Consider the following 10,769-nt stretch of genomic DNA (forward strand, 5'->3'; position numbering starts at 1 on the left):
GGTGGTGGGGGGAGGGGGTTGTCGCTGGTAAAATAGAAGCCGCGTTGGCAGTGGGACATCTCTCAGCAGTCGCCACGCGCACAAACAGCGGCACCCTCACGGCGCGGTAACTCCCCTCGCTGCGACCGGCAGGGGGCGAGCGTGAGACGGAGAGTGAGTGAGTGAGCCGGAGAAAGAGAGACGGAGAGAGGCGGAGAGAGAGAGAGTGAGAGAGCCGGAGAGAGAGAGAGAGTGCGCGTGGCAGAGGCAGACTCGTAGGGGAGAGTGAGAGAGCCGAGAGGGGAGAGAGCGATTTTGCAGGGCACGCCCAGCAGAAAGAACACCCCCTCCCACCGCCATCACCGACCAACCCAACCCTCCCTCCCTCCCGTCCCTTCTCCTTCCGTCTCTTCCCTATCCGGGCTACCAGTCGGCACAGCAGACGTCAGTGGCGATACGATACACACAGATATTGTTACCCTTGCCGCTGCTGCTGCTGCTGACTGCCCGTGCTCACGCCGGAGAGAAGACGGCGAGAGAGCGAGCGAGCGAGCGAGACGTCGCAGGAGACGCAGCGCGTCCGACCTGACTTCATTCGTCGATTTGGCTCAAGAGGCGCGCTGAATCACAACCCGTATCGGGAATCCAACCGGGACGGCGCTCAAATCAAGCTCCGAGGCTCCATCGCTGCTCGCAATCGGCGGCGGGGGGTGGCGGCGGCGGAGGGGGCGGGGCGGGTAGGGGAGGGGGCGGGGTGGGGGCTGCTAATTGGGTCGATCGGAGCCCCCGAGGTTCGATCTCGGCTTCGGACCGAGCGAGCCGGCCAAGAGACGCGGCATGGGGTGTCGAACCTACGCCGTCGTTCTCCGCGGCACCTACACGGTATAACGCGGCGCCGGCCGGGTGCTGCTGCTGCTGGTGGCGGGTGGCTGGTGGGGCCGGTGGTGGTGGTGGTTTTAATTTTAGGGGTGGTGGTGGTGGGGGGTGAGAGGTTTCGGCACGGAGTGGTAAGACGCGGCGTCGAAGAAGGAGAGACAGCACGCGCTGTGCGTAGCTCGTGCGCCTAACGGCAACAACAGCTGCGGCAGCATCTACAGCAGTAGCAGCAGCAGCGGCCTCAACAGCAGCAGCGGCCTCAACAGCAGCATCAACAACAGCAGCAGCAGCAACAACAACAGCAGCAGCTCCAACAGCAACAACAACAACAGCAGCAGCAGCTCCAACAGCAACAACAACAGCAGCAGCAGCTCCAACAGCAGCAACACCAGCAGCCGCAGTTTCTACAGCAACATCCTCATCAGCAGCAGTTTCAACAACAACAACAGCAGCGGCAGCAGCATCATCGTCGTCGACTGTTGCTGCTGCGGCTGCTGCTGCTGCAGTGGCCGCTTGGCGCGCGGCGCGCGATGAGGAAAATCAAGCGCGTGTTGGACGGACTCACCACGCCGGCGAGCGCGCAGGCGGCCAAGCCCGAGAACGAGATTCACGAACGCCTCGGCTCCGATCATTTTCAGCTTTGCAAGGTACGGGGAGAGGGGGGGGGGCTGCGTTGTGTCCGAGAGATCGGGCTTGGAAATATTTGGGGGGTGAGGTGTGGAAGGGAAGGGGGTGATCAGATTGCATTTGTGGGGGGGGGGGGTATCATACGAATACTGCATCCAACATCGTCAGCTGTTATCGCGTGCTGCAAGGTGCGAGCAGATGGGGCGGGGGGGTGAAGGAGCTGATGGACCCCCGTGCAGTCCCTTCCATCTGTATCGAACGCGTGATTGTGTTGCGTTCATTTGCTGTGTCGTTCGTTGGCTCATTCATTTGAATCGTTCTTGACCCCCCCCCCCGGACCCCCCCCCCCTTCACTGTGTTAACACGATGAGCAATTTGCAATGCGAATTCGTGTATCACAAGGGTAGGTGATACTGCCTAGCGCTGTGCCGATTATTGGCGTGTATCTGTGTGTGCCCTTGCCGCCCAACAGTCAAGGCTACACGGGGGATCTTTGTATTTGTGTGTGTATAGTGGGGGAGCGGTGCCGCAGTGGTTAGCGCACTGCGCTACGTGCCCTGCTCACGTCTCGGTCTTCAATACGTGTCCCGGTGCGGTGTGTAAACATCGGCACTGGGGAGACAAAGGCGGTCGGGCGTGGTGCTGGCCTTCGTAGGTGCTCGCTAACAGCACTTGCCCCAACAGTCTGTTCAGGCTATACGGGGAGTCTTTGGCTTGTGTTGTGTGTCTGTGTGCTTGTCTTGTATAGATGTGTGTATGCGTGCGTCTCTGTGTGTGTCCGTCCGTTTCTACGTGTGTATGTGTGCGTGTGGGTATGTCACTGTCTCTGCGTGTACATACGTTTCTTTCTGAATGTGTCCGTGTGTATCCCTGTGTGTATACGTGTGTGTCTATTTTTGTCCTACGTGTGTCTCTGTGTGTGTGTGTGTCTCTGCGTGTATCCCAGTGTGTGTGTGTTCCTGTCTCTCTCTGTGTCTCTGTGTGTCTCTGTATCTTTGTGTGTGTCTCTGTGTGTCTCTGTATCTTTGTGTGTGTCTCTGTGTGTGTCGTGTGGTGGGTGTTGTGAATTCGCTGTACGTGCATGTGTGTGTGTGTGCGTGGGGAGAGGCGGCGCATTAGTTAGCGCACTGCGCTACAATCCCAAGTTCCATTCGCGCTCACGGCCAACATCAGGGACCGATATCTAAAACCGGTCGACTACGTCTTTCGGAGAGAAAAAAATTATTTCCGCTACGCGTAATAACGTCGGCAACCGTGGGGGAGACAAAGGCGGCCGGGCGTGACGCTATCCACATCGAGGCCTTCGTGTGACAGCACTTTGCCCAGCACAACAAGCAGCACGTGAGCTCTCCTTTACCCCCCCCCCACCCCCTTCTCCTGTTCCCCTTTTGTCCCTTCCACGGCAGACCGTGCGCCATGGATTTCCGCATCAACCCACGGCGCTGGCGTTCGACCCGGTCCAGAAGATCCTGGCGATCGGCACCAGGAACGGAGCGCTCCGGCTGTATCCTTGCCACCGCTGCCTCCGTCAGGTTCGGTCAGTCCCAGCTGCGCCTCCTTCTTCCACCACCATCCTCCTCCTCTTCCTCTGGAACGCCGTCGCAACGCGGTATGGATTCGGTAGAATTCGTCGATGAAATATTTCGGTAGGAGCTGTGTGGAGGCGTGTGCGTGAGTGCGTTTTGTCGTCGGTACGAACCCGGCGACCCGAGTTCGATTCCCGCTCACGGCCAACACCGGTGACGATTATTTGAGCCGGTCCTGGGCCTCCCCTAGGTCGACTCGGCCTCAAATGAGTACCTGGTGCAGTGTGCGGTAAACATCGCCACTGGGGAGACAAAGGCGGTCGGGCGTGATCCTGGCCAACCACCCCCGCGTGTGCCGGGCCGGTCTTCATAGGTGCTCGCTAACAGCACTTGCCCCTACAGTCTGTGAAGGCTATACGGGGGATTTTTGTCTTTGTTGTCCCATTGCCGCCTTCGTCATCTACTCGAGTTGGGTGCCCACGTGGAGTTGGAGGGGAGGGGGGTATCTGTGTGCTGTGTGTGGAGAGCGGTGGCGCAGTGGTTCACGCACTGCGCTACGAACCCGGTGACCCGAGTTCGATTCCAGCTCGCGGCCAAGACACCCGAGTTCGATTCCCGCTCACGGCCAACACCGATGACGATTATTTTGAACCGGTCCTGGTCCTCCCCTAGGTCGACTCAGCCTCAAATTAGTACCTGATGGGGGTGAGTAAACAGCGGGAGACAAAGGCGGCCGGGCGTAGTCCTCGTGTGCCGTGTTGGCCTTCATGGATGCTGCTCGCTAACAGCACTTGTCCCAAGGATCTGTTCAAGGCTATACGGGTTATCTTTGCCTTTGTTGTGTGCTGTTCAGCTCGCCTATACAACAATGGGCCATGGCATCACTGCTGCTGCCTTAGCTACTGTAGTATGGATACGGCTCGCCTAACGTGGGATTATGCGGGGGTGTGTGTACTTGTGTGTGTGTGTGTGTGCGTGCGTGCGTGCTCTTGTGTGTGCTTGTCTGTATATGCATGCGCGTGCGTCAATACTGTAGTGGGGAGGAGGTGGAGAAGAAATGATCGGGCCAAGATGTCGGGGATGATCAGAATATTTATCCTGGAGGAATCCGGTGAGCTCTTTAAAGCTCTTTCTCAAAGATGCCGGGGATGATCAGAGGGCGATACTGATGATGATGATGAGAGGGCGGGGAAGAGCGAGAGAAGGGAGGAGCGAGCAGACGCGAGCTGCGGGGAGGAGGAGCAGCGCCTGTTCTCACAGTGGGCGGGGCGAGGGGAGGGGTTCAGAGTGGGGGGGGGGCAGCACCGAAGTCACGTGATTTGCGGGAGGCTTCAGCTGGAAGGGCGTGCAAGCTCGTGGTGGATGGAGTTGGGCAGGCGTTAGAGTGTGTGTGTGTGTGTCTGTCAATATCTGGGTGTGTGCTCACGGCAAACACCAGTGATAGCGATTATCTGAACCGGTCCTGGGCCTCCTCCCCTAGGTCGACTCGGCCTCAAATGAGTACCTGTATAAACATCGCCACTGGGGAGACAAAGGCGGGCGGGCGTGGTGTTGGCCACCCACCCCTTTGTGTGTCATTTCGGCCTTCATAGGTACTCGCTAGTGGCACTTGCCCCAAGAGTCTGTTCAGGCTATACAGGGGATCTTTGTCTTTGCGTGCTTATGCACGTGACAACATTGCAGCCCTCGTCAGCAACTGTCACATTGGATTACGGTGTACCTGTGCGTGTCAGGCCGTGTGTGGAGCGGTGGTGCAGTGGTTAGCGCTACGCTGCGCTACGAACCCGGCGGCCCGAGTACGATTCCTGCTCACGGCCAACACTGGTGACGATTATCTGAACCGGTCCTGGGTCTACCCTAGGTAGACTCGGCCTTCAATGAGTACTCGGTGCGGTGTGTAAAAAATACATCGCCACTGGGGAGACAAAGGCGGCTGAGCGTGGTGTTAGCCACGCACCCCCTCGCTTACCGTGCCAAGTCTTAATTGATGCTCGCTAGCAGCACTTGCCCCAACATTCTGTTAAGGCTATACGGGGGGATCTTTGTCGTTGTGTGTGCTTGCGACCAACATGAGCGGCGAATATCTGTGTGCCTCCCCGAGGTCGACTCAGCCATAAATGAGCAGCGCTTGCTAGGGCGTGTAAACTTCAGCGCTGGGGAGACAAAGGCGCTGCTACTCGCTAGCAGCACTTGCCCCAGCAGGCTATTAAAGCCTATACAGTATAGATGATGTTCGCGTGCGTGCCATTGTCTCCTTAGTCAGCTACTTCAGTATGGATGCGCCTGGCGCCCACGTGGAGTTAAGAGAGTGGGTGTGTGTAGCTGTGTGTCAATACTTGGCCTTCATAGGTGCTTGCTAACAGCACTTGCCCCGACAGCAGGGTCAAGGCTATATGGAGGATCTTTGTCAATGCATGAGTGGGTGTTTTTGCGGCCCCCCCCCCTTCCGCATAAGCTTCTGCGTGCGACCACGGGACGTGGAGCAGTGTATGGGACTTGTGCGGAGATGTGTCTGTGTGTGTGCAAGTGTCAACCCTTGCGTGTGTGTGTGTGTGCAAGTGGGGAGCGGTAGTGTAGCGGTTAGCGCGCTGCGCTATGAACCCGGCGACACGAGTTCGATTCCAGCTCACGGCCAACACCAGTGACGATTATCTGAATCGGTCCCGGGCCTCCCCTAGGTCGACTCAGCCTCAAACGAGTACCTGGTGCGGTGTGTAAACGTTGCCACTAGGGAGACAAAGGCGGTCGGGCGTGGTGCTGGCCACCCACCCCCTCGTGTACCGTTCTGGCCTTCATAGGTGCTCGCTAACAGCACTTGCCCCTACAGTCTGTTAAGGCTATATGGGGGATCTTTATCTTTGTGTGCAAGTGTCAGCCCTTGTGTGTGCGCGCGTGTGTGTGCGCACGTGTGTGTGTATGTGCATGCGTGTGTGTGTGTGTGTATGTGCATGCGTGTGTGTGTGTGCACGTGTGTGTGTGTGTTGTATCATCGCCACCTTCTCTGGGAGCGGTGGCGCAGTGGTCAGCGCACCGCGCAACCAAGCTGGCCAGCCGGGGTTCTCGACTCGGCCGGACCTCCGCCTAGGTCGACTCGGCCTCAAATGAGTAGCCTGTTGTTGCAGTGTGTAACCATGAGCGCTGGGAAGACAAAGGCCGTGACGGATTCGTAGAGGCTCGCAAACGGCACTTTCCCCAGCAGTACAATAACAGTGAAGTATAGACAAAGATCCCCGATGTTGCCGTCACCAGACTGTTGTGGCCAGCGCTGTTTGCAAGCGCTGGTGTCGCCAGGACCACGCCCGGCCACCTTTGTCTCCCCAATGCTGATGTTTACACACCGCACCAGGTACTCATTTGAGGCTGAGTCGACCTAGGGGAGGCCCAGGACCGGTTCAGATTAATCGTCACTGATTTTGGCCGTGAGCGGGAACCGAACCAGACATTCTCACTCGCATGTACACACACGCACGCACAGACACACGCTCAGAGACACGCACGCACAGACTCACGCACACACAGACACGCACAGACACACACACACAGACACACGCACGCACACAGACACGCACGCACAGACACACACACACAGACACACAGACAGACTCACGCACACACAGACACACGCACACACGCAGCCTCCCATGCCGCAGTAATTGCCCTGTTTATGTTGGGCGTTGTGAGGTCTTAGCGAGTTCCCTGCGAGGTCTCTGTGCCACGCGTTCCGCGTTCCGCCTGCCCATTGCCTAATAGGAGCTCGCAAACAGCACTTGCCCCTGAGAGCACGGGACGTGTTTGGGGGGCAGTGTGTTAGTTACGTGTGTGTGTCTGTCTAATATGTGTCTGTGTCTGTGTGTGTTTCTCTAATGTGTATATGTGTCTGTGTGTGTCTCTAATGTGTGTTTGTGTCTGTGTGTGCCTCTCTAATGTGTGTATGTGTCTGTGTGTGTCTCTCTAATATGTGTATGTGTGTGTCTATCTAATGTGTGTTTGTGTCTGTGTGTGTCTCTCTAATGTGTGTGTGTCTGTGTCTGTGTGTGTCTCTCTAATGTGTGTGTGTCTGTGTCTGTGTGTGTCTCTCTAATGTGTGTGTATGTCTGTGTCTGTGTGTGTCTCTCTAATGTGTGTGTATGTCTGTGTGTGTCTCTATTGTGTATTTGTGTCTGTGTGTTGTGTGTACGTGTCTGTGTGTGTCTCTAACGTATGTGTGTTTCTCATGTGTGTATGTGCGTGCTGTGTGTAGCTATATATTTTGCTGTGTGTATCTACGTGTGTGCTGTGTGTAGCTGTCTGAAGGTGCGCACCTAGCCTGGCACAGACTCCGTGGTGACGTCACCGCCACTTCGTGGTGAACGGCGGTCGTGGTGTCGATGTGTGCGAGCCGGGTTCGATTCCCGCTCATGGTCAACACCAGCGACGATTGTCTGGGACTCACTTAGGTCGACTCAGCTGCAAATTACTGCCGGTGTGGTGTGTATACATCACCACCGGGGAGACAAAGGCGGCCGGGCGTGGTTTTGGCCACCCACCCCCTCGTGTGCCTTGCCGGCTTTTATAGGTGCACGCTAACAGCACTTGTACCATCAGTCTGTTCCAGGCTATGTGGAGAATCGTTGTCTTTGTGTCTGTTCGCATTCTGTACACGTGTGCGTCTGGCCACGCACACGTATGAAAGTGTCTCTGTCTCTGTTCCTGAATAATACATACGCACACTCACGCACACCGCACGACCCATTGCATTATCGTGCAGTCTCACTCGCCCTCTCACGCATTATCTCACCCTCTCACCCTCTCACGCACTCTCTCACCATCTCACGCACCCTCTCATCCTCTCACGCTCTCACGCACCCTCTCACGCTTTCACTCTCTCACCCTCTCTCGCCCTCTCACCATTCCACGCACTCTCTCACCATCTCACCATCTGACCCTCTCTCACTCTCTCACCCTCTCTCTCACCCTCTCTCCATCTCACGCACTCTCTCACCATCTCACCCTCTCTCTCACCATCTCACGCACCCTCTCATCCTCTCACGCTCTCACGCACCTTCTCACCATCTCACCCTCTCACCATCTCACCCTCTCACGCTTTCACTCTCACCCTCTCTCTCACCATCTCACCCTCTCACGCACTCTCACCCTCTTACGAACGCTCTCACTCTCTCACGCACTCTCTCACCCTCACGCACCCTCTCACGTACCCTCTCACGTACCCTCTCACCCTCTCTCTCACCATCTCACCCTCTCACCATCTCACCCTCTCACGCTTTCACTCTCACCCTCTCTCTCACCATCTCACCCTCTCACGCACTCTCACCCTCTTACGAACGCTCTCACTCTCTCACGCACTCTCTCACCCTCACGCACCCTCTCACGTACCCTCTCACGTACCCTCTCACCCTCTCTCTCACCATCTCACCCTCTCACCATCTCACGCACTTTCTCACCATCTCACGCACAGGCGACTTACTGACTGCAGCGCTGCCGCTCGCTTCCGTTCGACGGGTTCGAGTGTAGGCGACGATTCTGTTGGTGAGGATAATCACGACGTTCGTGGTGGTCGTGATGAGAGTGAACTGGTGACGATGATGATGATGATAGGGATGGTGGTGGTAGCGATGATGGTGGTGGGGATGATGAGGGTCCTTGTCGCTATGGTGGTTGGAGGTCGTGTTGATGATAATGGCGATGATGATGATGAAGTGGGGAGCGGTGGTAAGGGCATTGCGTTACGAATCCGGAGACCCGGGTTCGATTCCCGCTCACGGCCAACACAAGTGACGTTTATCTGAAAACCGGTCCGGGGCCTCGTCTAGGTCGACTCAGCCTAAAGTGAATAAGTGTTTCGGATCACCCCCCCCCATCCCCTCGCGTGCCGTGCTGGCCTTCATTTGTGCTTGCGAACAGCACGTGCCTTGTCAGCCTGTCAAAGGCTATCTGGGGGATCTTTGTCTTTGGCGCGTGGTCAGAGTAGCTTCTTACCGCGACCCCCAACCCCACTACGTCTCCCCCCCACCCCACACCCATTTTACCCCCTCTCCCTCCCTCCTCCTCTACCCCCTCCCCCCACCATCACTCATGACGCCGAACACGCGAGGAAGATTGGGTCGGGCAGTGAGATGCAGCCGTGGATAATTTAATTAAGCCTCTTCAATTATACACAGCGTGATGCACTGCTCACCACCGACATAAGTAGGAGCAGCACACACAGAGACACGCGCGCGCACACACAGAGACATGCGCGCAGACACACACACACACACGTACAGGTCCTGTAGTCGATTCACTGCTGGATGATAACCTCCCTACGTCGGGAGATGTTTTACCCACCGCTCCAGGGTTACTCATTTGAGGGTCGGGGAAACGCGGGGCAGACACGGGGGAGATGGGTGGAGAGACACGGGGGAAGAAACACTGGGAAGACACACGGGGAGACACACGTGGAGTGACATGGGGGAGACACGGGGGAGATGGTTAGGCAGATGGGTGGGCAGACACACGAGGAGACACACGGGGAGACACACGGGGAGACACACGAGGAGAGACATGGGGGAGACACGGGGGAGATGGTTAGGGAGATGGGTGGGCAGACACACGAGGAGACACGGGGAGACACACGGGGAGACACACGAGGAGAGACATGGGGGAGACACGGGGGAGATGGTTAGGCAGATGGGTGGGCAGACACACGAGGAGACACACGGGGAGACACACGGGGAGACACACGAGGAGAGACATGGGGGAGACACGGGGGAGATGGTTAGGGAGATGGGTGGGCAGACACACGAGGAGACACACGGGGAGACACACAGGGAAGACACACGGAGAGACACACGTGGAGTGACATGGGGGAGACACGGGGGAGATGGTTAGGGAGATGGGTGGGCAGACACACGAGGAGACACACGGGGAGACACACGAGGAGAGACACGGGGAAGATACCGGGGAGATACGGGGGAGATGGTTAGGGAGATGGGTGGGCAGACACACGAGGAGACACGAGGAGACACGAGGAGACACACGGGGAGACACACGAGGAGTGACATGGGGGAGACACGGGGGAGATGGTTAGGGAGATGGGTGGGCAGACACACGAGGAGACACACGGGGAGACACACGAGGAGAGACACGGGGAAGATACGGGGGAGATGGTTAGGGAGATGGGTGGGCAGACACACGAGGACACACGAGGAGACACGAGGAGACACACGGGGAGACACACGAGGAGTGACATGGGGGAGACATGGAGGAGACACGGGTGAGATGGTTAGGGAGATGGGTGGGCAGACACACGAGGAGACGTGGGGAGACGCGTGGACGCGACTTGGCGTGCATGTTGATGTGCGCACCGTTATTGATCGAGCGCTCCATTCAATTAGTGGCGCGGGGCTGCGTGCGCGTGTCCGTGCGCGTGTCCGTGCGCGTGTCCGTGCGCGTGCCCGTGCGCGTGCCCGTGCGCGTGCCCGTGCGCGTACCCGTGTCCGTGCGCGTGTCCGTGCGCGTGTCCGTGCCCGTGTCCGTGCGCGTGCCCGTGTCCGTGCGTGTGCCCGTGCGCGTGCCCGTGTCCGTGCGCGTGTCCCCTGCGCGTGTGCACGAACCCGGCCGCCAAAGTTGGTGCAACACATCAGAATCCGAACGAGAATGTCTACCGGAGGAATCCGATGAGCTATAAAGTTCCATTTCGAGGCCAATTGACGGTGGCGAAAATTGGAACCGTTCCTGGGCCCTCCCCCAGGTCGACTCGACGAGTACTGAACCTGATGCGGT

General features: G+C 57.7%; 1 protein-coding gene across 1 annotated transcript; it reads left to right on the forward strand.

Annotated features, from left to right (window-relative positions):
- Nucleotides 1–730: 730 nt before the first annotated feature.
- Nucleotides 731–10,497, forward strand: LOC144955435 (uncharacterized; the record flags this gene model as incomplete). Its single annotated transcript, XM_078885651.1, has 3 exons — nt 731–1,502; nt 2,889–3,102; nt 10,382–10,497. Coding segments are annotated over exons 1-3 (447 nt in total), but the record flags the coding sequence as incomplete, so codon positions are not given.
- Between the last annotated feature and the right edge of the window lie 272 nt (nt 10,498–10,769).

Source organism: Lampetra fluviatilis, unplaced genomic scaffold, assembly GCF_964198595.1.
Source record: "Lampetra fluviatilis unplaced genomic scaffold, kcLamFluv1.1 SCAFFOLD_1362, whole genome shotgun sequence".
NCBI lineage: Eukaryota > Metazoa > Chordata > Hyperoartia > Petromyzontiformes > Petromyzontidae > Lampetra > Lampetra fluviatilis.